The 27,730-nt window shown below is 40.9% G+C and overlaps 1 protein-coding gene across 3 annotated transcripts in view; it reads right to left on the reverse strand.

The window, feature by feature from the left end:
* The window catches only part of VGLL3 (vestigial like family member 3), a 39,893-nt gene that overhangs the window by 6,973 nt on the left and 5,190 nt on the right, over positions 1–27,730 (reverse strand). For 2 of the 3 annotated variants that reach the window (XM_048868982.2, XM_048868971.2), the window contains exons 2-3: positions 17,732–17,987; positions 10,202–10,702 (exon numbers count right to left, since the gene is read on the reverse strand). In XM_048868982.2, coding sequence (XP_048724939.1) covers positions 10,202–10,702; positions 17,732–17,987 — 757 coding nt within the window. The remainder of the gene's footprint in view (positions 1–10,201; positions 10,703–17,731; positions 17,988–27,730) is intronic. The other variant, XM_075117791.1, reaches the window with a different exon arrangement.

Raw genomic sequence — 27,730 nt, forward strand, 5'->3', positions numbered from 1 at the left:
TCTGATATTTTCCTTTATAAACGTCAAGGACCAGCCAATAAATGTGCTGTGCAGGGGCTTTCATGTTATAGCAGTAGAATCTGTGCTGTAATTTGGAATTTATCTAGTCCAGAGGGATTTACTCTTTGTTAGAGTTACATCATGAGAGAGCTAGCACTTAGAAACAGACAATACAAAGTGTAGAAAAAATACATACAAAAATGTACTTGCTAGGTTACTTATAGCAAAACATATAAGCTAAGTGCTTTGATGTCCTATTACTTTAAGCAAAGTGAGAGAGACAAGGTGGGTGAGGTAATATCTTTTATTGGACCAACTTCTGTTGGTGAAAGAGACAAGCTTTTGAGCTGCACAGGGCTCTTCTTCAGGTCTGGGAAAGGTACTCAGAGTGTCACAGCTAAAGACAAGGTGGAAATTGAAAGATGTTTCCCATTATAGCCATAAGATGACAGTTATCACCATGAGAAATATTCAGCAGCATTTCTGCTCTATATTGAGCTATGAATAGTATTGTCTTCCTCTTTAGTACATGAACAGTGCCACTAACACATCTGTTGTAAATTTACTACTGGCCTAAGCAGGTGCAAATTCCCATTTGGCAAAAATGTCAGGAGAACAGCTTATTTTTATCATCATATTTAAACCCCAGTCCTGATTTGCCTAAACCTAACTGTAACATGTACTGGATCAGACCACCACCTCTTTCCCCCATGAATGTATATAGCTAAACTGCTGATGATCAATAGCACCTCAGAAGCCAGCTACAAAGTGACTAGTTATCGCTAGTGGAAGAGAACAAAAATATATTGCTCCATCCATCCGAGGATTTCCAAGGCGTTTGCATATATTTGTGAGGGCTGCAATTGATAGGTGGGGAAAGTGAAGCACAGAGAGGTTTCGTGACTGTGATTATGCCAAGAACAGAACCCAGACTGTCCAACTGTCAGTCCTCTACTTTAATCACCAGCCAAGCACTGATCTTCAGCTAAACATAGGGATGGCAGAAGTGTGATCCAGGAACAAATGCAGCTTACAGACGAGCCAAATGAAGCATATGCCTACCCTAACCTTTAATAAGGAGACTACTGGTCCCAGGGTCCAGCTGCCTAGATCTGGATTGAACACAGCATGCTGGGACCTGTGGACTCTGCTGGCCATAACTCCATATTAAAGAGGAGGGAGGTTGTTGCTTGCTCCATTTTACATCTCCTATCAAATTCTCATTGTTCCCTTCAGTTAGGCAAAGTTTGGGCATCCTTGATGTAAAGTATCTGTCTTTAAACTTCACCCTGAGACTGAGACTACGGGACTTGGTTATGTGATGACACTCTCATTCTGTTTAGGTGTCAAATTTTGCTTCCCTGGGAGTGACACACACCCAACCCAAAATACAGGTTTTTTTTAAAAGTTACTTCAAAACCAGCTGTTGTGATTATGTGTTATTTTCCCCTTCTATCTACAGAAATATTTTATAAAACAAGAGAGAGTCATTAGCCAGGCAGACACAATTAGAGGGTAAGAAAGTCATTAAGGTGCCCCAGCAAGCACTAAGGACTACTAAGAGGCCATAAAAGAGGGTGTGGGGAAAGGAGTTAATATGGTTCTAACAGCCTTAAAAACAAAGACATCTGTTTAAGAGGATGTAGGTTTGTTGACAGAATGCAATAGCAAGGGACTAACTCACTGATCAGCTCCACCCTTTCCACTAGGTGTCTTTGCGGTGAACAGATAGACGAGGTACAGTAATTAAGCCCATGCATCTATAATTCATAGCTACTGAAAACAAACAAAAAACTGAAGTTTCACTTATAAATCTTGAGCATGGAACAGTTTATATGCCTTTTCTTCATTATCTCCTCACCCCTTTTACTGGAAGACAATCTGCAGTTCTACCAGCATGCTGTCCCAGTCTAGCCAAGTTTCTGAACAACAGTGCTTTAACTGATAATAGGCTTATTGAGCAAACATTTTCCTCTTTATAAAAATGTCTTCACTTGTCTTGCATGACTCAGTATTTCCACATTTGAGAGAAGTGTCTATCTGTGAAATGCTGGCACTGTGACTAATTACTGCTTGTATTCAAAAATCAAGTCATTTAGAAGAAGTCTAACCCAGCTAGTGAAATTCAAAGACAAAGGGTCAAATTTATGGCAGGTGTAAATGGAGTCAACTCTCCTGAAGACCGTAGGCTGTGCTCACTTAAGCATGCATTGAATTTGCCACAGTGGCTTCTAAATATTTCCAAAAGGAGGGCTGCATAGGCAGCTGGACAAGGAGACAGAAGACTACATTTGATTTACTTAAATTGTATTTTATTCAGGTGATCCTCACCTTCAATATTGAGATATAGACCTCAAATACTCTAAAATCCTCCATTACGTGGGAACAGGAAAGCTCTTCTTCTACTCCCAGAACATCTGTACAGCAGCAGCGCTTCTAGCGCACTCTTAATGGGGAAATAATCCTGTTCCCATTCCCCCCTGGACTACCAATGGTTCTGGAGGCAGCAGAATGAGTATGGGTCCACTGTACTGGGGGGGGTGGATGGACAGGATGAAGGATGCCTACACTCCCTGGGTGCTGTACAGCACTGTTCTGCCACAGGCATGCTGTATCCCAGTGCATGGGAGGTGAGGAGTGGATTCTGAGGGTGGAGTTGGTTGGACCACAAGTTCCAGCAGCCGTTCCCCAGGACTGTGAAGCCAGGCAGTCACAGCTTACTGCGAAGTTGTAACAGCTGTGGAGCAGCTTTGTAGTCTGAGGGTTAGGGTGTGGATTCCCCCTTCTCCTGGGGCCCTGGCTAAGTGCACAGCCAAGTTGTTAGACCTGCACATAGACAAAAGGGATTTAATCCAAGCAAAAGTCTCAAAGGTGCCCACTAGGGGTCATGGCCTAGTCAACGGCCTCTTTACATAGGCAGCAAGTGCTGGCAGGCTTCTCTGTTACAGCCCGATCTAAAGCTTATTGAAGTCAATGGAGTTACACCAGTGTCAGGACCAGTTACACATAACGCACCGTAACGTCAGTTTCCTCCAAATTCTGTGCCTTGGGCTCTCGACTCTTCACCAGTTTATAATGTATTAAGAGATTTTGCTTTTGCTTAAAAATTGTTTAAGAAAAAACCCACAGCATTAAAGTGAAAGTTCGTAGGCATGTTAATTTTCAGCACAACATGTGGGGATTAAACTACATTTAATGGAAACGAGGTACCTAACACCCACCCCCGCACCACACAAAAACTGAATCCTTGGAAGTGTAAGAAGATGTGCAAAACAGAGATCAGTACTTTACTGAATCATTGTTCATGGAGCTAACAATGTTCTGAATCACAAATTCCCTGGGTGTTGATAATATACAAAGGAATCCCCTCTTCATGACATTAGTCACTGAAGTATTTTGGCATCATCTACTCATGAGACCAGAGATCTGACTTAGAACAGCAGAATTGCAGCAGTGTTACTGGCAAAATTACAGACTGGTCTCCTCTGGTGATCAGAACACCCTCATTCAACATAATTCAAAATGAAGAATTTTGCAAAATATTTTTTTTATAATCCCATGTGAAGTGTGGCCCACAGTAATTATTAGAAAAAGGATAATTGCTTAAATATCGGCATGCCTGTAAAATGTATGCCAAATGATTTTTTATACTAATAATTTAAAGCTCATGGGATGTGATACTTGACAACTATAGAGGCTGATGTCCTTCTTTTCACCAAAGAGGTACAAGCAATGACAGCTAGAGTTCAAGTTTTCCTGCCAATATGCCGCTATCCTGTTCTGGATGGACCATCTCTCTGAAAGAGGCTAGTTCATTCCCCACAGCCATTGAGTTCTTAGCCTTTCTGCTGATACTGTCAGCATGGCTGCCAATTAATGCCAAATGTCATTATCCTTACCCTTATCCACTTAGAATCAATTTTCAGGTAGGCCCCTGAACAGTCGCCAATTGATATAAACTTGGTTGCTGCCAGCCTGAGCTAGATGTGAACCACTGATTTAGAAGTGAAAGGCTCCATATGCCATTACTATTCTCCTGGGCAGCCCACTCCCCTTCCCATGCAGGATACAAAGTAAGGTAGTCATAGTCAACCCAAGGCCTTAGAATGACATAGCTTTGGGGCCGTGTATGAGGCTCTGGGGGAGTGCATGCACATGATTGAAACTCCTTTGCTCTGCTTGATCTCATGCAGAATGCCAGTCACAAGAGCACTCCCCCATTCCACCCAACTCAGGCAAAGCTGGAGGAATCAGTTCCAAGCCATGCCCTTTCCAACAACCAGAAAGGGGGTAGAAGGGAAGAAAAGAGAGAGAGATTGAATATTGAATATAGTCAGAGAGCAAAGATAATCATGATGCAACATCCTACAATTTGCCTTTCAATGTCTTTATTGCGTCAGTACACAACTATGTTGAGTCATGAGGATGCAAATATTTCAATACAATGTTAGACTGCTGTGTCTCATGAGCCATTCCTCTGAGTTGCCCAGCCTTCCCGCCCCCCCAGAATCATAGAATATCAGGGTTGGAAGGGACCTCAGGATGTCATCTAGTCCAACCCCCTGCTCAAAGCAGGACCAATCCCCAACTAAATCATCCCAGCCAGGACTTTGTCAAGCCTGACCTTAAAAATATCTAAGGAAGGAGATTCCACCACCTCCCTAGGTAATGCATTCCAGTATTTCACCACCCTCCTAGTGAAAAAGTTTTTCCTAATATCCAACTAAACCTCCCCCACTGCAACTTGAGACTATTTCTCCTCGTTCTGTCATCAGCTACCACTGAGAACAGTCTAGATCCATTCTCTTTGGAACCCCCTTTCAGGTAGGGGAAAGCAACTATTAAATCCCCCCTCATTCTTCTCTTCTGCAGACTAAACAATCCCAGTTCCCTCAGCCTTCCTCATAAGTCATGTGTTCCAGTCCCCGAATCATTTTTGTTGCCCTCCGCTGGACTATTTCCAATTTTTCCACATCCTTCTTGTAGTGTGGGGCCCAAAACTGGACACAGTACTCCAGATGAGGCCTCACCCATGTCGAATAGAGGGGAACGATCACGTCCCTCGATCTGCTGGCAATGCCCCTACCTATACATCCCAAAATGCCATTTGCCTTCTTGGCAACAAGGGCACACTGTTGACTCATATCCAGCTTCTCGTCCACTGTAATTCCTCGGTCCTTTTCTGCAGAACTGCTGGCGAGCCATTCGGTCCCTAGTCTGTAGCAGTGCATGGGATTCTTCCGTCCTAAGTGCAGGACTCTGAACTTGTCCTTGTTGAACCTCATCAGATTTCTTTTGGCCCAATCCTCTAATTTGTCTAGGTCCCTCTGTATCCTATCCCTACCCTTCAGCGTATCTACCTCTCCTCCCAGTTTAGTGTCACCTGCAAACTTGCTGAGGGTGCAATCCATGCCATCCTCCAGATCATTTATGAAGATATTGAACAAAACCGGCCCGAGGACCGACCCTTGGGGCACTCCACTTGATACCGCTGCCAACTAGACATGGAGCCATTGATCACTACCCGTTGAGCCCGACAATCTAGCCAACTTTCTATCCACCTTTAGTCCATTCATCCAGCCCATACTTCTTTAACTTGCTGGCAAGAATACTGTGGGAGACCGTGTCAAAAGCTTTGCTAAAGTCAAGGAACAACACGTCCACCGCTTTCCCCTCATCCACAGACCAGTTATCTCGTCATAGAAGGCAATTAGATTAGTCAGGCATGACTTGCCCTTGGTGAATCCATGCTGACTGTTCCTGATCACTTTCCTCTCCTCTAAGTGCTTCAGAACCGATTCCTTGAGGACCTGCTCCATGATTAGGGTTATACACAGTGCTTAATTTGTGCCTGGGCTTGCCAGGGCTGTGCCCTGGCACCTGTAGTCTTGGCAATTCATAGCCCCGGCACCGCAGGGCTTTCTGCATCAGTTATGAAAATAATTAAATAATTGCTTGAGCCCCGGAACCTCTTTCATTACAAAATTAAGCACTGGCTATATACCAAACTGGGGACACTCCAGTGAGTCTGCATGACTGTGTTTACAGCACATGGCATTCTGAATAGTAAGAAGTAAGTAAAACATCTGTCAGTTTGAATCCTGATGCTTCTGCAAATGTATCAGCTTTCTCATAGGTTTTCAGAGGGATATATCAGAAGGATAAATACCAGGGAGGGAGAGGAATTATTTAAGCTCAGTACCAATGTGGACACAAGAACAAATGATATAAACTGGCCATCAGGAAGTTTAGACTTGAAACTAGATGGAAAGTTTCTAACCATCAGAGGAGTGAAGTTCTGGAACACCCTTCCAAGAGAAGCAGTGGGGGCAAAAGACCTATCTGGCTTCAAGATTAAGCTTGATAAGTTTATGGAGGAGATGGTATGATGGGATAACATGATTTTGGCAATTAACTGATCTTTAACTATTCAGGGTAAATAGACCCAATGGCCTGTGATGGGATGTTAGATGGGGTAGGATCTGAGTTACTACAGAGAATTCTTTCCTGGGTATCTGGCTGGTGAACCTTGCCCACATGCTCAGGGTTCAGCTGATCGCCATATCTGAGGTCGGGAAGGAATTTTCCTCCAGGGCAGATTGGCAGAGGCCCTGGGGGTTTTTCACCTTCCTCTGCAGCATGGGGCACGGGTCACTTGCTGGAGGATTCTCTGCACCTTGAAGTCTTTAAACCATGATTTGAGGACTTCAATAGCTCAGACATAGGTGAGAGGTTTATTGCAGGAGTGGGTGGGTGAGATTCTGTGGCCTGCATTGTGTAGGAGGTCAGACTAGATGATCACAATGGTCCCTTCTGACCTTAATGTCTAGGAGTCTAACATAGCACTACAGAGTTGAGCTGCGAGCATAGATTGGCAATTATAGTCCAGGTTCTCTTCATTGCCTTGCGCCTTGTGTAGTCACTTACACCTATGCAAAATGCATGTAAATACTACCAAATCAGAATTATCCACCAACTGTACCTGTGCACCAGGGATTTACACATAGGAGCAAGGCAGTGTGTTTCAGGCTCAATTAAACCAGTAAGGAGGTGCCAAGCTCTGTGACCTATGTTGAACAGTTAACACTCTGTTCTCAAAGAAAAGAGTGAAAGCAATTGGTAGGTTGAAACTACAAGTTTAAAATGAAAAAAACAAACAAACAAAAACAACAACAACAAAAAGCAAGTAGTTCGTAAATCACCTTCCCACCAGCTTGCATTGAACACAAACAAGTCAGGACCTATGGAGTAATCCACACCATGATAAAAAAAATGGGTTTTCTGATCTATGCTTCCTTAAATAACTCCCTATATCATCCTCAGAAAGTTGAGTCAACTGCCTGCCTTCATGACTGTTGGAATTGCTATCATGCTGAATCAGCCCACTAGTCTATCATTGGCAATGGCAATTTGCTGATTCTTCAGAAGGAGGTAAAACCCTCTCATTAATGTAACTTGCCTAAAACCACGTCATATGAGGAGGAAAACATTTGTTCCCAATCCTGGCAGATTATCAGTTTACAATGTGAAACATAATTACCCTTGTATCATCTGCACTGCTGCAGATGTTATTAATGGCCATAAAATTGTCCAGTACTTTAAAGAATCCTGTTATGCTATTTTTCTTAATTTCTTGAGGCAACAAGTACATAAGAACAGCCATACTGGATCAGACCAAAGGTCCATCTAGCCCAATATCCTGTCTTCCGACAGTGGCCAATGCCAGGTGCCCCAGAGGGAATGAACAGAACAAGTAATCATCTAGTGATTCATCCCATGTTGCTCATTCCCAGCTTCTGGCAAACAGGGGCTAAGGACATCATCCCTGCCCATCCTGCCTAATAGCCATTAATAGACCTATCCTCCATGAACGTATCTAGTCCTTTTTTTAACACTGTTATAGTTGTGATGAAGCACAGTTTGACTATATGTTGTATAAAGGAGGGTTCTGGCTGGGGTCTGCTGAGTTGTAGCAGTTAATATAGGAGACAGAAAGAAATGTTAAAGAGATTTTTAGCAGTTGACTTTAGCTTAATTATAATTGGGTTTTGGTTTCATGTTATTTTGACTGAAAAAAGATCCAACACTGTGTTCATCTGGCACAAGCCTTCCCCACCTGTTCTTTTCCCCCTGACACATATTAGACTAAGTAAGAGAGTGGATCATACTCTAGCAAATAGATCAGTCAACCAGAGGTATGAAAAACCCTCCCTCAACTGAAATCCAACAAACATCTCAAGGAAAGGGGAGCTGGAGGAACCTAATATTCCTTCAGTAACATAATTGCATGGAAGGGATTCCAAAAGTAACATATGGTCTGCATTGCTGCTGGTAGATAACAGATCAGATAAACACCCATCAAAGAAGGAAGAGCATGCAGTATAAACGAGCTCTAGGATACTTATCAGTCATTAGTGCCCTGCACACATGCTCCCATACAGATGCCAACAGTGGTGCTAGACTGCTACTGAAACTGAAGTTCTGCTACAATAAGGCGTAGCTACACTACAGCCTGCGGATCAAGTGTGACCTGCAGTGCAGTAACTCCTCGCTTAACCTTGTAGTTATGTTCCTGAAAAATGCTCCTTTAAGCGAAACGATGTTAAGCTAATCTGATTTCCCCATAGGAATTAATGTAAATAGGGGGGGTTAGGTTCCAGGGAAATTTTTTTCACCAGACAAAAAAGACTATATATATATATATATATATATATATACACACACACACACACACAGTATAAGTTTTAGACAAACAGTTTAATACTGTACACAGCGATGATGATTGTGAAGCTTGGTTGAGGTGGTGAAGTCAGAGGCTGGAAGACGGTGGGATATTTCCCAGGGAATGCCTTACTGCTAAATGATGAACTAGCACTTGGCTGAGCCCTCAAGGGTTAACTCACTGTTGTTAATGTAGCCTCTCACTCTACAAGGCAGCAGGAATGGAGAGAGGGGAGACAGCATGGCAGAGAGAGACAGAGACACATACCCGGTGTGTGAGAGAGAGAGACACACATTGCCCCTTTAAAAACGCTGACCCCCCTCTTAATACACTGCCTTTTTAAGTAGATCAGCAAGTTGAGACAGCAGCCACTGCCAGCAAGCTCCCTCAGTCCTGAGCCCCGTTGTGTCCCGTCCCCCCACACCGGCTGTGGATGGGGTAAAGGAGCGGAGGGAGGGGGACACCCTGACATTAGCACCCCTCTTCTCTCCTCGCTTGCACAGTAAGCAGGAGGCTCCCAGGAGCAGCTCCAAGGCAGAGGGCAGGAGCAGCACATGGCAGTGGGGGGAGGGACAGCTGAACTGCCTGGCAACTGATAACCTGCTGGGCTGCTGCTGCATAGGGAACTTAGGGGAGCAGGGGGCTGATAGCGGGCTGCCGGTCCACCCTGGTTCCAAGCCCCCACCACTACCTCCAATGGGATGCTCTTCCTGCAAGCAGTGGATAAAGCAGGTGGCTGCCAAACACCGTTACAAGGGAGCATTGCACAACTTTAAATGAGCATGTTCCCTAACTGCTCAGCAACATAACAACGTTAATTGAGATGACTTTAAGTGAGGAGTTACTGTATTCTTAATGTGGCCTGTAGGTGCTCTCATCTCACCTATGAAGAGTGCAGTACAGTCATTATGGAATGATGTCTAATACAAAGACATCAGTCTGGAGTCTACATGATCACTATAAAGACTTTTAGGATGAAGACTCTTTACATTGCATCCCCTTATTACAGATGAAGGAGGCTGCAAACTGTTCCATTTTACAGAAGGTAGGTATGGTAATCAGGCGCCCCATGTAAAATGAATACATAAACTGCCTGGGCACTTCTTTATGAATTCACTCATTATTTCCTGCAAGATTTTTTTAAAAAAAAAATGCTTCGTGTAAATCATTTGGCTGGGTCAGGCTAAATGCTAGGAGCCCAGTTCCTACTGAAAGTCAGTGAGAGCATCAGTAGGAAGAAGTCACTGTGATGTTGCACCCCATAAGGCTTTATGGAAATATGCTTCTGAATGTATATATGACATAACTGGAATAGGTCTTATGCTACATATGCCATGCAACGTATCTCTGTAAAGGTTATGGTCTACTGAATCTATTCATCCTATCTGTATGCATGTGTCATTTTGGTGCAGGGAATCTATTTAGTCACTGCAAATAACTCCAGTTAGTCAAGCCACAGAAATGAACAAATGACCTTACCTGTGTCAAACCCGAAGCTTGGCACGATGTCCACAGTTCCGTGAAAGGCTCCAGCCCATGCTGAGGTAGCACTGGTGACCGTAGTAGGATCTGTCTTTGTCATGTCACACTGTGGAGCAGGAATCCTGGCTGCACGTACTGAAGGCATCAATAGGGATCCATACCGTGGGTCAAGGTGAGAGCTAGGATGGTGATGATGCATGTGTGGATGGGGGTGATGGTGATGCATGTACACATCATGCATGTGCGCATATGAAGGGCTAACCTGAGATGCTAAAGGATAATGCCAGGATTCTGATGCAGTAGAGGGAGGAGGTGGGGCAGTCTGATGAAGGCTGTGTCCTGGCCAGCTGCTAGGATCTGCTGTGTGGAAGGTGCCTGGTGCAGTGACTGGGAAGTCAGGGTGGACTCCACTCAAACATGGCGGAGGTGGAGGTTGATAAGAGCTGGTCCAAAATGAAGTTGGGAAACTGCTCCGTTGGCTTGAAATTGTAGAGCTCTCTAGAAAAAGAAAAGTATAAATACTGAAAGCAATTGACAGATTAGAACTACCAGTTAAAAACAAAAACACAGCACAAGTAGTGGGTGAAGTAGCTTGCCACCAGTTTGCATTGCACAGGAACAAGTCAGGACCTGTGGAGTAGTCCACACGATGCTCATTGAATGCTCTTTCTAATCTATCCTTCCTTAAGTAACAGGTTAGATTAATATATCTCAAGGACAGCAGGAACCCTTATGATCATCTAGTTTGATCTCCTGTACATCACAAGCCATGGAATCTCACCCAATGATTCTTGCATCAAGCTCATAATTTCTGTCTGAACTAGAGCAAATAATTTAGAAAGAATCCAGTCTTCATTTAGAGACTTTGAGTGATTGAGAATCCACCACTACTGCTACAGTATAAAGCTTTTCCTGAAAAGAAAGCTTTTTCTGAAAGACATTTGCTACTAGTTCTGCATATGGATAATGGCAGGATAAAAGATCTTGTTAAATTGATTACCTTGTTAAATTGGTGGGGTATATCATGCATAATACATCTTATGTTACTTCCTTATAGAATTGCATTTGGCTCTAAGTCCAGTATACAATTGCTGTTATCCTGCAACTTTACTAAAAACAAGGTATGAACCTCAAAAGCTGCATGCAAAATAAATCTGTGTTTTCATATTCTGAGTCCTCTCTCTGTCAAGTTACCAACAAGAACTTTAGTTTGTTACACAACTTTGGGTGAACTCTAGCTAAAGAACTTTAATAGGACAAATCATTTAATTGGAAATAAAAGACCTATTTACATTCACAATTGGGGTTCAATCTATGCTTAAGGAGAATTCCAATATCATTGTATCATAAAATCACATTTAAACATTCCCTCTTTGTAAGCAGTGGTTAGTGTTTTTGATGCAGTGACTAATACCTCCAATCTACTGGCTTCCTTGTCAAAAAACTCATGGTTTTTAAGTATTACTTAAAAGAATAGCCCCATTTTTAATAGAGGGGGTTTGAGGCCAAAGATTGAAATATATTAAAATATGGGACTCCACCCTGTTATGAAAGAACACAGTCATAAAAATACCCAGTGGAGGGGAAAAAGTTGGTGAAGTTTTATGTTTGACTAGTCAGGGAATCCTCTGTGCCCCATATAAAGTTTATAACAATACTTATATTAATTGAGAACTATTCATTTTTTACAAGGATCCCCAAAGAGACTTGGGTGAAGACTTCTTTTAAAATGAATAGATGCTTCAAAAGCCATTAAACTGCACTCTGCTGACTTTAAACAAAAACAGTCTTAAAAATAAAAACTGTAAAATTGCTTTGTTTGTCTGTCTGCACCATTAAGACATATTTATGGGCTGATTCAAGGTCCATTAGAATCCTTCTGTTGACTTCAGTGGCTTTGAATCTAGCCACTATTAATAACTTTAGCTTATTGTGTATGAAATAAACTTCTATAATGGGTATTTTTTTTGGCAAACACTATACGCACAAAAGCAAAAGTTACCTTCATGCCAAACTGCTTTGAATGTTACAGGGCTATTTAGTAAAATACTGCATGTGTCTTTATTTAATGGGGCTGCATTCCATTTTTTTTTTTTTGTAATCTTCTTCTAAAGCACCTGATATTAGAAGATCATAAAGTGCATCAGAAATATGACTGATGTAAGCCTCACTACACCCCTGTGACTTAGGTATTCTCTCCATTTTACAAATGGGCATACTGAGGTAGAGAGTTAAACTCTGTTGCCAACTCTCCAGGCAAGTTATTTAAACATCTTCCCCCACGCATATATTCTCCCCTGTGACTGTGTTCCTCAATCCCAGTGCTTCATTCTCTTTGCAAGATAATACATGCTTATTTTATTCAGCTCATTGCCAGTATTTTGAGGAATCCATCCCCATTTTTGGGTGTGTGTGTGTGTGAAATACTGTGGCTCTTATCAATGCTGAAAGGCTCCAAATCTGAACAACCCCATAAAACAAACAAGACACACATACACACACACACACACGCCAAACAAATGTTCAAATGCTAGTCATCCCTTGGATAATTCTAGGTTACTAACAATGGGGCAAAACCTTCAACCACTACATTACCAATCTGGTTGAATTCATGATGCCAAAAGAAAAAGTTTTAATATACACCAGGTATAGAGAAAAGGAGGACTTGTGGCACCTTAGAGACTAAAAAATGTATTTGAGCATAAGCTTCCGTGAGCTAGAGCTCACTTCATCGGTTGCATGAAACTACCTTTGTTACTAAGGTGCCACAAGTACTCCTTTCTTTTTGCAAATACAGACTAACATGGCTGCTACTCTGAAACAGGTATAGAGTAGATCAAATATCTGGTTGTTGCAAGCCAGTTCCCACTGAACAAGTCGACCAATGGCAGTAGTTGGCTCTTGTTGTCAGACTCAGTTCAGAGTCCTAGGGACTGAATGGTCCAGGGAGGTCTCTAGTGGACAAGGTGTTACACTTCCACCCTGAGTGGTAGGGATCAGTGGAGAAGTTTGCACTTCTGCTGCCCATGCTGTACTTCTACTTGTGGATAAACAGGAGGACTATCAAGCCAGCATTTTTTATGAGCACTATGTAAGCAAATGACATTACCAACAAAAATGTCTATTATACTTTCTATGAGCCTTTCAGTTGAGCCACAGCCCAAAATGGCACACATGGGAATGTCAGTTTCCATTGTAGCAGAAAGTTGTTCCTTCTCCTTACTTTTCAGAATGAATGAGCATAACCAATAGTCTTTACAGACACTACAGTGTCAGATACCTATGAAAGAACCTACATCCTAAGGTGGCATTTTAATGGTGAGACAATCATTTGGGCAGGGGAGATGTCAATTTGGCCATCTGGTTGATGTCAACCTGACACTGTCCCTATGAAAGAAAACAAAAATACCAATCAGCTTACATTGGCCTCCATAAAAAACAAAACAAAACACATGCCATTTGCCAACAGATTTACCACAGTCATTTCCTTTTCTCAGTATGAGGGGAGAGGTGCCAAGAGCCTGCAATATCTGAGATACCATAGGGGTAAACTAATGGAAATTGTTAACTTTTTAATGGTGGTCAGCATACAGTGTATTGCACTGAAAACATAACAGGCTTGCATGCTAAGAAAGGAGACAATTCTTTTTAGAATTCTCTGCAGTATAACATTACTCTTCAGTTACTGCTACCTGAGAAAAACTTTCAGTTATGAAGAATAATGGGAAAAAATATGATTAATCTTAAAAACATCTTCCAACGTAGTCTATGCCCAAGATTTCAGGGAATTTTGAAGAACCTGTGTTGTTCAGATTTTTTAAGGACAAAACTGACACTGGTGCTAAATTAATTTTGGTTCAAACTAATAAATGATTTTCTTATAAATTCATTCAACATTCAAAAGGATAAGGTTTGCCATTTTGGGAAGGATGCCTTCTATTTTGCACTCTTTCTTATTGATGCAAAATACAAGGCATCCTCCCCAAAACGGCAACCCTTATCCTTTTGAGTGGAAAACTCAATTCAACCTTAATCACAACTAGTGCCTCGCCCCCATCTCAAAAGCAGGAGCTCTTTAAATATTTCCTGGATCCAACTTATGCCTTAATTCAGGGTTCAGGAGAGATAATGCAGGAAGAATAAATGTACAACACACTCCTACCCACTCCCAATTTTTTCTCTGTATCTTTCCACAAGGCAATTATAAATGCACTGCTTATTTCTTTTGCTGACCTTTCAAGGAGTTTGTTGACTATGAAATTGAATGAAACTCCAAACTACCCTTGATTATTATTAATAATGTTAACATCTCCAAACTAACAAAGCATCAACTTCCTCCATACAAACGAATATACATTAGCTAACTAGAGCACATTAACCTTAATGAATGAACTGGAAGATTGAAATATCAGAGTAACTATCTTTTTTCCTTCTTTCAAACTAGAATGCTGAAAGATTAGTTTGGGCATGACAAAAATCTATTTCATCCTAATTTACCTTGAAAAACAAGTATGCTACTTATTTCTCTGACTATAATCTGCAGACTCAAAGAGCTCTTTTCAGCATTCCACTGGGGCACCTTTACACTAGCTAGACTGGTGCAAAGGGGCCAGAAGGGATGCATATCCTCCTTTCTTCCCCCATCCATTGAATACTTTCAGGGCAGGTGGTTACATGGGGTATTCTGTGTCAAAAGACAATATTGGATGAGGCATTTTTATGCTGGGCTATTCTGTACCCCTGCAAAGCCCCACAGGAGACATGGATAGAGCTGATCAGGAATTAGTTTTGAGATTTGAAAACAAAAATCCGATTCTGCACTGGGACAAACTAAGACCTTTCAAAAATGTTATGAACTCCCCCTCCCAAAAAACCCAACAGACCGAAATGCCCCAGAATATCCTATAGCCCAGTGGTCAGGGCTTTCACCTGGGAGGTAGGAGACCCAGGGTCCAGTCCCTGCTCCGTCTCATTTGGAGCATGGACTTAAACCCACAGTCTTCCACATCTCAGATGAGAGCCCTGACCACCAGGATTTTGGCTATTCTGGGGCACATGTGTCCGTCTGTTTCCCTCTCATCCTGGACTTGAGAAATCTTCCCAATTAACGTTTTGTCAAAACTGACCCTTTTCAGCAAAAAGGTTCGGAGGGTTCGGTTTCAATAAATTGGCATTTTTTGACACAAGAAGTTGGAAAATTCCTAACCAGCTCTAGTCCTGGAACCATAGAGAGGTGCTGGAGAAGGAGTGAAGAGCGTATGATGCCATAGATGTGACAGACTCTTCGCATCCAGCACGGAATGTGTGAGGTCTGCATGTGGACAGATCTTTTCCTTTTCCCAGTGGTGTTCAAAAATCCTCCCTTTTATCAACCGTGAATTTCATTAATGTGCTGTTTGTTCCTTCTTCCAGATCATTAATTAAGATGTCAAACATGATCAGCCCAACACAGATCCCCCATGGCATCTCACTCACCCAACTTGATATGTAGCCATTTCTCACCACTGTTGGCTTACAGCCCTTCTGCTAATTTCAATACACATCACAAGATTGTTTCAATTATTTTTGAGTAAGGTTGTGAGAAACACTGTATAAAATGCTTTGTTTACCAAAATCCAAATATATTATATCTACTACTCTGTCTTCATCCACTAATCTCGTAATCCTATTAAAACAAGCAATCTAGTTTATCTGGCAAGATCTGCTCTTTATAAAACTCACACTGCTTGTTTGTTCATCCTTTGACAGACACATACTTTACGTACTTATTTAGCCCACGTTACTATCATATACAAACACCTCACAATCTCCATTGTGTTTGTAACCCTTCTGCCAGGTGGAGCCAGCAGCAACCAGGGCTGTGTTCAATATCTAGGGGTTCCTTTTCAACAATACAACTGGCTCAAGCCCCCAGCCAGTAACCTGGGAAAATTACACCCCACCCGATTGCCTTTGGGAGGCAATATTTCCCCACTCGCAAGCACAGAGTCTGAATGTTGAAAAGAAACGTTTAATGAAAGGAGGGAAGTCACCAGACAATGAGGGAAAATGCCACAAACAGGATTCATAATCATAAAACGGTGAGCAGAACACCCACCCTAGAGTGCGTGGGGCAGTACCTTCCGCCTCATGTTCTTGAGTTCTACAAGCAAAAGTTCCTTTTCTGTGCCCCTCTCTGCTCCCTCACCATATTCCACTCATAGTGGTTGTCCTTGGTCAGTGAGGACCCAGGGTTCAGAGGTGCATCTGTGTGAGTTCACCTCCCACCCAGGAAAGAAGGCACCTGCTTGCTCCGCCATCTGAGCACTTGCTCTGGCTGGCCACCCTGCCAGCCGCACATTCCACTTCCGCCGGCCAACTGCTTGCTGCTCCTGCTGGCTGACTGTCAGTTACCTTCTGCTGCCACCTGCCTCTCTGCTGTGACCTCTGCAGGTCAGTCTCTTAGTGATTTTCAGCTTTTAGCAGGATGGGCAGAAATGTTGTCCCACCACAAGTGATTTCATCTCTCATTTAAGCACTTGAAATAACAAAGTCTCCTAATGAAGCCTATTTAGTTCTATCTTTGAACAGTGGGGAAGAACAAGTTAAACCAAACAAGGGACCCTTAGGGAGAATCCACACCTCCTGGCTGGGACACCTGTCACCACCCCTCTGACTTTCACAGGGTTCTGGCATTCAAGCCCTTTGCTTAGCAAGGTTCTTTCAGCTGAGGGTGACCCCCTCATTTGGGACAGGTTAAGCACAGTTCTGCTCTCTTTTATTCATATAATAAACACAACAACATTGATGACAGCATTTCACTATCCCTGCATTCAGTAATAAAGTGATTTGTAATGCCCAACACCACCAAAGTTGATCACTTTGAGCAACACCGCTCTATCTGCTGGATATCTAAGCAGAGTAGGTGTGTTCATGTAAATACAGTTTGCTCCTGAAGCTTCTCCCCCTCACAGCTAGCTATTAGGGGAGAGTTCATTCATACCCTGCTTACATATTTATGATCACAACACCTCAGCATGGAAGCACTGTACTATTATCTCCAATTTACAGATGGGGATCTGAGACACAGAGAGACCCAATGACCCTGTCCAGGGTCATACAGGAAGTCTGTGGCAGAGCAGGGAATTGAACCTGGGCCTCCTGAGTCCCTGGCTAGTGCCCTTTATCCTCTATGACCAATTTTTTCAAACTTTGGGGCTTAAAGTTATGCCTTAGATCTCACAGCAGTTCCTTCTGAAGCCACATTAGCTCCTTCCTGTTCCTCAAAGCCTTCAGTTGCCCCACTGAATGCCAGGGGGGATTTGAAAAGCCTACATCCTGTACATCTTTGATTCTTACTCTCTGCCCATCACTTCCAGCCATTTACCTCCAAGAAGTTCCTTGCTGCTTCCACATACTCTGGAGCAAGGGCATATTTCTACCGCAAATAAATCAGCAAGATTCCAGCCATAATGCAGCATGTGTTGTCATAAAACGTATTGACTGCGTAAGCTAGACAGCATGTAGTCAAACTATTGCTTCTCTTACCTCTCCACAGAGGGCTTAGCCCTGCCTTGTTTTTTGAAAGGGCAGTTTCTGGGTTGAAGCTGCTGGCTTGATTCAAAGCTCTTGAGAAGTGTTCGTCCACTACTGACCCAATGTCTCCCTGGAAGTAAGTGAAAAGGACACAGCGAGAGTTAAGGTATTCCATCTCAGCAGGCTGGTCTTTCTCATCCTCCTCCTGCTTGCTGGGAAGGGTCACCTCCAGGGACTCTTGCATCTTGTTGTAAACAGCTAACTTCTTCTGGGATTAAAAACAAAAACAAAACAAGAAGATGCATCACTAGTGGCAGTTTATGGAAGCACAACACCCAGTTTCCTGATAGGAAATTACATATATTTAATATACACATTGCGTAATGTCTTAAGAGTAAAGCTGGTAGAAAAAAAAAAGGAACATTTTAATGAACATGTTCACAAAAAAGACTGTCCCTGTTTTTCATAGAAAGTTTTCAAAATTTTTCAACCAGCCCCACTTCAGAGTTTCCCGTTGCTCAAGCACTCATTAAAGTCCCAGTTCTCACGAGTACTGAGCAGCCACCACTGCAAGTAAAGTTAATGGGAGCTGCAGTACCTCAGCACCTCTGAAAAAACAAACATAATGCAGATGATAACAGCTCAATCCTGAAGTCTTTACTCATCTTCTCTGCGATGAATAGGCCCCAAACACTGTAGGCATGGACCCTAACTTTACAGAAGAGTGGGCTACACACGGTATAATTTAAAACATTCACTTTAGAACAGATTTTGTCATCCCCATTCCCTATAAACACCACCTCATTTGACACATACTAGCACCATGGGATGCAATGGAACCTGTTGTAACAACTGGGCCAACAACCTAACTGTTGTTAAAAGTATATAGTATCGGGGGTAGCCGTGTTAGTCTGTATCCACAAAAACGACAAGGAGTCCGGTTGCACCTTAAAGACTAACAGATTTATTTGGGCATAAGCTTTCATGGGTAAAATCCACTTCTTCAGATGCATGGAGTGAAAATTACAGATGCAGGCATTATATACTGACACATGAAGAGAAGGGAGTCACCTCACAAGTGGAGAACCAGTGTTGACAGGGCCAATTCGATCAGGGTGGACGTAGTCCACTCCCAACAATAGATGAGGAGGTGTCAATTCCAGGAGAGGTAAAGCTGCTTTTGCAATGGGCCAGCCACTCCCAGTCCCTATTCAAATTAATGGTGTTAAATTTGCAAATGAATGTTAGTTCTGCTGTTTCTCTTGAAGTCTGTTTCTGAAGTTTTTTTGTTCAAGTATAGCTACTTTTAAATCTGTTGTAGAATGTCCAGGAAGATTGAAGTGTTCGCCTACTGGTTTTTGTATGTTACCATTCCTGATGTCCGATTTGTGTCCATTTATTCTTTTATGTAGGGACTGTCCAGTTTGGCCAATGTACATGGCAGAGGGTATGTAAACGTTCATGATATGTCACAATAACCTATAATAACAAATGTTGATGGGAAAAGGTACAAAAGGGAGACAGATCCACTAAATTAGTCTAAACAAAGGGCCTACTGACATAACTCAACGACTGTGTTGAGATCATGATTGGTAAACAGGAAAATGTAGGTCCGAAAAATCAGTGAACCAAAATTGGTGTGTTAGAAACTAGGCCTAACAGGTGGACAAAATAATGAGGGGATGGTCTTGTCCACCTGACACTTCCTTAAAAAAAATTAGGAGAGGGGGAGAAGAGGAAAGAACAGACAGGGGCTGCTGGAAAGGGCATCAGCATCATGGCTGCCTCTCAATCGATTCCTGGGATACCGGAACTTTGTCATCCTGATCCTGAGAAATGTCGTATGCAAACCAGGCTGGGGAGAGGGATCCAGATGACATCATCACCCTTACAAGCACCAGCTGAACCCCAAACACCACCTGACATGAAGCAGGATCAGACTTTAACAACAGCAGCTCCAGCCCATCACAACTAACTTCTTCTCTTTTCCCAAAAAAGGACAGTTATTACCATCTTTGATATCATCTAAGAAACTATCAAACAAGCTTTTTCCTTCTAAAACTCTCTTCATCTGAAGCAAAAGAGAACAAAAAATGTTGTTAAAATGAAAAGACTTACTTAAAATTTTACATTTCAAATGTTTTAACTGTTTTTCCTTCTTTCCTGTATCTTTAATAAAATGTTAAAATGGTGAGTTTCCCACAGTAGTAAGCAGGCTGAGGTCTCGGTCTCCCAAACCCCGGAACTTGTTTAACACTGTTTAATGTAAGACAGTGACTGGATTATGCTAACAGTTTTGGCCCATTTATTACATCTAAATTAATACACCATTTTTGGTGCCCAATGTGGGTCTTTAAGGGTTTACAAGCTGGCACCTTAGCAAACAAGTAATTTTAACCAAAGTTTAAAACCAAAGTTTGCTTTAAAATTCTTAAATGTGTTGGGCTTGTTTGAGATAATAGTGAAAGCAAACCATTAATGATTTTGCTTTAAAAAAAAAAATAAAAGAAAAAAAGGAAAAGGGTTGACAATGGTTTTAAAGTTATTAATTTTAAAAAAATCTTTAAACAAATAGTTTGTTTCTTTTTTGTTTTGTTTTAAAGTTCATGGTTTCTGTAATTAGTAATCATTTTAACGGTTTAATGAAAAAGTAATTTTTTTAAAAGAAACAAAAAGTGGCAAAAATAAAGTGTTTTAAACTGTTGAAGTTGCTAATGCAGACTTTTACTGAAATAACCTTCTTGTTAACAAAATGCCAGCTTAGTTCAGGTCTGCTACTGCATTAGTTGTGAATTAAACCTCAAATCACCCTTCAAACAACAACTTAATAAGGTGTCAAAACATTTTGGGTATGCTACATCCTGGCTTTAAGGTTTTGGTTTTGTATTTTAGGCAACCCTAGATGTAAAAGTGTCTGAAACACAGTGGTGTTTGATTTTTAAAATATAACAAATGAGTTTAACAGTGCATGTTAAACTATACTATCCTAATGTATGTAAGACCAAGGTTCCTACCCTTAGCTGAAGGTATGCAGTATATATGATTTATTCTGATTTCACTACAGAAATGTAAATAGTTGTACCAATATGATTTTCCATATTTGATAAAGTACTGCCAAGCCAATCTAAGTTCATGTAATGTTAAGAAAATTTAAAGTTTTATTTTGTTTTGTTTATAACTGAGTTTATGAGCAAACTTCCAATTATGGGAAGAAATGGTTCATAAAGGAGATGGATTATATTCTGTTAACTGGGTCTACAAATTCACTTTGTGAGTTCAACTATGAAAAGTAAGTGAAAGTACATAAGATGTCAAAATAACCTGTAACATTTTCCCTGCTTGGGAAATAACTGTGGAAAATAAGAACAGCCATACTGGGTCATACCAAAGGTCCATCTAGCCCAGTGGCCAATGCCAACTGCTTCAGAAGGAATAAACAAAACAGGTAATCATCAAGTGATCCATCCCCTGTCGCACATTCCCAGCTTCTGGCAAACAGAGGCTAGGGAAACGATCCCTGCCCATCCTGGCTAATAGCCATTCACGGACCTATCCTCCATAAATGTATCTAGTTCTCTTTTGAACCCTGTTATAGTCTTGGCCTTCACAACATCCTCTGGTAAAGAGTTCCACAGGTTGACTGTGAATTGTGTGAAGAAATACTTCCTTTTGTTTGTTTTAAACCTGCTACCTATTGATTTCATCTGGGGACCCCAAGTTCTTGGGTTATGAGAAAGAGTAAATAACACTTCCTTATTTACTTTCTCCACACCAGTCATGATTTTACATACCTCTATCCTATCCTCCCTTTCCAAGCTGAAAAGTCCAAGTTTTATTAATCTCTCCTGATATGGAAGCTGTTCCATACCCGGCAATCATATTTGTTGCTTGTTGTTAAAATAGGCCAAGTTGTTTTCAGTAATGAATGTTATGAACAAGTGCAAGAAAACTAGACAGGGAAACCAAATAAGTCCAAAAAAAAAAAAAAGGCCTAATGATAGGATTCAAGAATTCTGTTGAGGTTGGACTTAATACACAAGATGATACGGGTCCAGAAATTAATGGACCAATATTGGTGTGGCTCTAATTGGTGGACAAAATAATGAGGGGGTGTATTATGCCACCCACTTTTCCCCTTTTACGGGGTTCTTAAGAGACACTTTGAAAACAAAATCTACCTCATCTCATCCCAGCTCACCTTGACCCAACTCGGCTTCCCAGCTTGTCTCATCCCAACTCATCTCAACTAACCTTCCTCCACCCCAAGACCAGATGGAAGTATTTCCTTCCCAAGAAGAAGGGATCTGGCCTTGCTCTTATTCAAGGAACTGTTTTTCACCTCTGAGTCCTGAGAGTCATCATATCATAATGGCATCCAGTCCTCAGTCCATCAGTGAGGATACTGAGTTGTCAGCACTGCAAAGGTACATGAGATCCTGTTCTCTCTCCCTTCCCTTTTGTGTTACTTTCTGCCCAATGTTTTTTCCCTCCTACGATCTCTCTCAATCTCTCAGCTTTTCACTGAATCCTGAAATCAACTATGCTGCATGTACTATCACAGTAGGTTGAGACGGCCCAGTCCTGTCTTGTCTGAGGAGAAAGGACCCAACCAGATGACATCCCTGACTGGCATCTGAGCCTGAGTCCAAGCAACAGGTGTCCTGGCCAACCTGAAAGATTAAAGCATCCATTCCTAACTGACCAGCCTCTCAGTGTTTCAGAAACATCAACAAAAACCGTATTTCCCCCATCAGTCTCTCTTCCACCTTGTGTCTGACTGTTAAAAACAGAAGTGAATATTCTTTCACACATCAGGACTGAGAGTAAAATTAACGCTTCCTTTTCATCAAAGAAAGTCGTTAATGAAAATGAGAGATGCTTATATTTTCCCTCCAAAAGCATAGAGACTTTAATACGTTTTTGTTACATTTGTTTTGTGTAATCATTCAATTTCAGTTTCAATATAAATGTTTGTTTTGATTTCTTGGGTGCGGGGTTGTTTGATCAATCAACTCTCAACTTTAGAATGAATACTTTGGGTGTTTGCCAAGAAACCGAGTAAACCAGGACCTCTGTAGAAAAAACCCTGAACCTATGTATCACTGTTTTAATGTTTGACAGTGAAAAAGTTCATAAGCCTTTTGGCCCCTGAGATCAATTCACAGACGACTTACAGAGTGAGGTACTACTACACATGAGTAAAGATGGCAGAATCTGACCTTTCTTGAGAAGTTTCATAGCACAAAGCATTGCCACCCATAGTAGAGAAAACCTGTTTTCCTCCCTCACTCAAGCCTGTGTTGCATTTTTCTTTTTACATAACAATTTGTAAAAAAAAAAAAAAAAAAGGGGGGGGGGGGCGGTAGCAAACACAGTCAAGTCAGAAATAAACAAACATAATTCTGGAAGGAAAAAAAAACATTGACAAACCCCCAAACAATGAATATTGAAACTTTAACAAACAAAAAAAGTCAGAAGCCTGTGAACAAGCCCAACTCTTTGCTCCCTCAAATCAAACCAAAATGTCAAAATAAATGTGTGTGAAGATCAATTTGGCATGGAACATATTTTTCAGATGTTCCACTTTACAACAGTTTTCACAGGAAGCAAGCTCACCACAACCAACAGGCTGCAGTGTCAACAGCTCGCAGCCAGCCAGCCATTTAAACAACCAACTCTACAAACAGACAAGATTCAGCAACACAGACATGACTGAAATGCACATGCATCAGTACTCAGTAGCTTCTTTTTAAAAGTAGAGCTTGACCCATTTATTATGATCTGCTTGGCAACATTTAGCGCCATCAGTATCTTCTCATGGTTATGGCTATTACCTTTTCCTACAAATGTATTATTTATATAGCAAATTTTGGTTTCTAGATAGTTTATGAACTTCCTTCTGCAGAACCGCACACTACATTGATTTTAATATTTTATATCATCGGAAGCTCTATTGCAATTTGCAAACTACAGAATCAGTTACATTTGAGATATTTAAAAAGACAGCGTTTAATTACTGTGAAATAAAGTAGAAACACAACTATTACTTAAGTGATTACTAGAAAATGATGTTATTTAAATCAATTCACTACAATCATCATAATCCAAATACTGCAAATGGAACTAACAAACCTATAAGCTTGACATCCACAATTTTATTATAGAGTCAACATACTGCAGAAGCTAATCTTGGATTGTATCATTAAGGTAATAGTTTAGTTAACTGAACACTGCAACAATGAAGTAATCTTTCAAATTCTGATGATGTTACACAAAATTCTATGGTAGATATAATAGCCATAGGTCACTATTTTATTTGTCATTCAGATGATCCTAAATGACTTTTGGAAATTCAATTCAAGCTAATAGAGAGCAAGTCTCACTGAGCAATTGCTTAGTGGAATATTGTCTATTTAGACATAAGGTTAGAGGAACACACATTTTATACCAAGCCCCTTCCACATATACACAAACTGGGGGAGGAAAGACAAATGTGCAGAATATAATAGCAAAACTCTGAATGGTTTCACTTTAAAAGTGAACTGCTTTACTTTAAAAGTGAAAACATAGCTAACTGTGTATTAAATTATGTCAGGCAATTTTTTTGAATGGAGGAGTTTGGGGCGATGAGAACATAATATATGTTATTAATGTTTTTTAAAATAAAAACCCTGAAAGAAATTTCATAAAATGATGTTCTCCTAATGTCTGATCTTGCAATTCTTACTCAGGAAAGACTTCCAATGAAGTTAATATTTTTGTCTAAGCAAGCACTGAAGGATCAGGCCTTAATACACTATATGGGGTTATAGAATTTACAATATATAGTACATATCTTGTACTTCATATATATGAGAGTGCCATAACATTACACATACTCTAGAAGTGCAGAGGAACCCCAGTTCTCATTAAAAAACCAGGCCAGAAGTGTGCGAGTTTTTATTGTTGTTTCTGTTTTAAACCAAGAGAGAAAGTTTTATAAATATCTAACAGATATTGATATATTAGGGTCTATATCAGACCTTAGGCCAGGAGTAGTCAAGAGGGAGACTGCAGGCCAAATCCAGACCACCAGATACTTTTGAACGGACCCTGAAATCTTTTTATTTACTTATTATTATCACTATGGGGTTTTTTAAAATTATTTTCTCTGGAGTCTGGACTTTGACTATACCTTGACCGAGAAATTTGGACTTTGACAAAAAATAATTGACTACCCCTGCCCTAGGCTATATGCCAGACCTTAATAAAGTATGTATAGAGCACTGTAGAAGTTGATATATATCATGGATATACCACATTTATTTACACTGCAAATGTACGAATACATATGCATGCACACAATTAAGGTCAGGCTTGACAAAGACCTGGCTGGGATGATTTAATTGGGGATTGGTCCTGCTTTGAGCAGGGGGTTGGACTAGATGACCTCCTGAGGTCCCTCCCAACCCTGATATTCTATGATTCTATGTAGACATACACTGTTTAATATAGCCTCTGGGTTGACTTAGTTGTCAGAAAGGAAGTCTTTCAATGTTCCTATAAAGAGACTGGAGTTCAGGAAATTAAAACTTATCTCCCGAGTTGCTTCTTTGTGCAGGAATGTTCTGCTTACCACAGTCAAAGAATCTGATTTATTTTCCATTTCAATCTTCCTTTCTAGTCCACGAGAGGAACTATTACAAGTTATTCTAAGCGGTTGTCCGATTGGTTTTAGCAAACACTGAATCTTTGGTATTCTTCCTCTCTTTTTAAGCCAGTAGTTCCAATTATTGACAAGTGTAAGATTTTGGGCACAGATTAATGTGAAATGATTGACAGTCACAATTGATGATTCTTGCAAAGAATAAAAGCTCTATGTTAAAATAAAATTTTCAGGATCTATGAATGATTCTGTTTACCATTATGAAAAGACTATTGAACAGGTTGGGTTTTTTTAAAAGACATATGCAATTTTATGCCACAAGTGGAAAGCTCTGACAATCAAAATGCAAGTTACAGTCAATCCTCTCTTCACTAAATACAGCATACTATTGAATAAGAAGCTCTAATGAGATCACTTAATGGTGACATATCTCCCTTCTCAGAGGACATTTCCTTTAACAGAAATCAAATTGTTCTCTCCCCCTGCAAACTTCTCTACCTGCCAGCTTACTGGTGAGCTGCTTCTTTGGATGCGAGTAGTGATCTCTTCATGAGCATTTATATTTGCATCAGTGCTATTTGAAATATATGCAAGATTCTTGACCATTGCCTGAGTTTGCCTACCCATATTTTTGCTTGTGTTGGTTAAGCTGCTGATAACGTAACCACAGTCTGTGCTAACCCAGTTTCACTTGCACATTTGTCATACCATCAGTTCTGCCACGTATTTAAGCAGCTGCAGATTGCACAATATCATCAGTAAAGTCTAAGACTGCTAGTCTTCTCTTTTAGATAGAGCCAAAAGTATGGCATTGTATGTGGAGTAATAGGTATCAGATCCCATCTCACACAACACACTTTCCAATTATGTGCAGATTTCCGATATGCTCATGTACTAGTCATGACATCCTCCTTTCCATTTCCCTACCACCTCTAGCTTGTAAGCCTTCCTATCTGTTTTGAAGTTTTATAGTCTCTGGAAAACTATGTCTCTACATGTGCCAGAAGGTAGAATTAAAGCTCAGTTTAGCACACAGGACAAGGGTGGCCAATAAGGGAATTCAGTCTCTGCAGCAGCCTTCTATTAAGATTAGGTCATAGATAAGGAATCCAGCATGGCATTTAAGGTAGTGGGTCAAATCATATTCATATGCCATTGGATCTTTGGACAAGTACAGCCACCTACATTTTTGACATCTGTTCACAAGCAGGCCCGTCCTACAGGGAGAAAAATAGGGTTCTTGATTTTTAGATCCTACTATGCCTAGTTAAAAAAAAAAGTCTATAGCAAATCATTAGGGACAAGCGAGCCATAAAAAATATGAAGGTTCAGGTTGGATGAGCATTCAGAGTTTTGGATAAATATATACACTGATCAAGAAATCAAACTGAAATTGCTAAACTTTCTATTGGTGTAAATGGATTGAAAATCTTGTGCAAGAAGGCTGAGAAAACAGCACATAACCCCCTCAAAAGAAAAAGCCTGTCATTCTAGTAGAAGCCACCAAAAAGGAATTTTAGTAGCAAACTGTGGCACAGCTCTGTGTAAAAGAGGCTCCTGTACATAAATTATAAAGCATTTAACAAAAAAGGGAAAAAGAGGACATTCTTAAATAATCAGACGCTAGCTAACTAGCTAGATTCCTTAATGCAGCTCTGGGCTACAAGTTAGTATTTGCAGGGTGCTTTGAAAATATAAAGCGCTAATTGTTATAATTACAAATGAATAAGTAAGGAGATGGAGCATATGCAGAATAGCTCGCACAGCAAAGTTAGTGTAATTTTTTCACCTGAAGCTTTGGATTATCAGTTGCAGTGCAGAGGAAAGAGAACTGAGGCCGGCACAGTTAAAATGACCCTTTGTTAAACAGTGTATTGGGCTGGTGGCCATACAGTTTAATAAACTATTTCCCTGGAAGATACCTGAATTAAACAATATATACTTGGGGTTAATAAAGTTTCCACAGGGACACTGGGTGGGTCGGCAGATTGGGAATGGGATACTGAGCCTCTCTTCTTTAGGTCACTATCTTAAATCTGGTTTGAGATGGAATGAATGGAAGTAGGTATCATCTGACCGTATGTTGGTGGCCCATGTCAAATGGAGAGGCTACAAAATTTAGATCTCACTCCAGTTCCCAAATAAACCAGTCATGGTCCACTCAACTATTGTCACCCTGGTTGGCAATCTCAGCTGATGAGGAAAGCAAGTGGAAGAGAAAGAAACCACCAATTCAGAGGATGAGAATAAGAGGGGGCATATACTTGATAAGTATAATTATTTATACTGAGTAGACCTGGGAAGAAACTCATACTAGCAACAATAGCAGGAATACAGCATGCCAGCCCATATATACTGATGTTAAT

This window comes from Caretta caretta, chromosome 1 (assembly GCF_965140235.1).
Source record: "Caretta caretta isolate rCarCar2 chromosome 1, rCarCar1.hap1, whole genome shotgun sequence".
Lineage (NCBI taxonomy): Eukaryota > Metazoa > Chordata > Testudines > Cheloniidae > Caretta > Caretta caretta.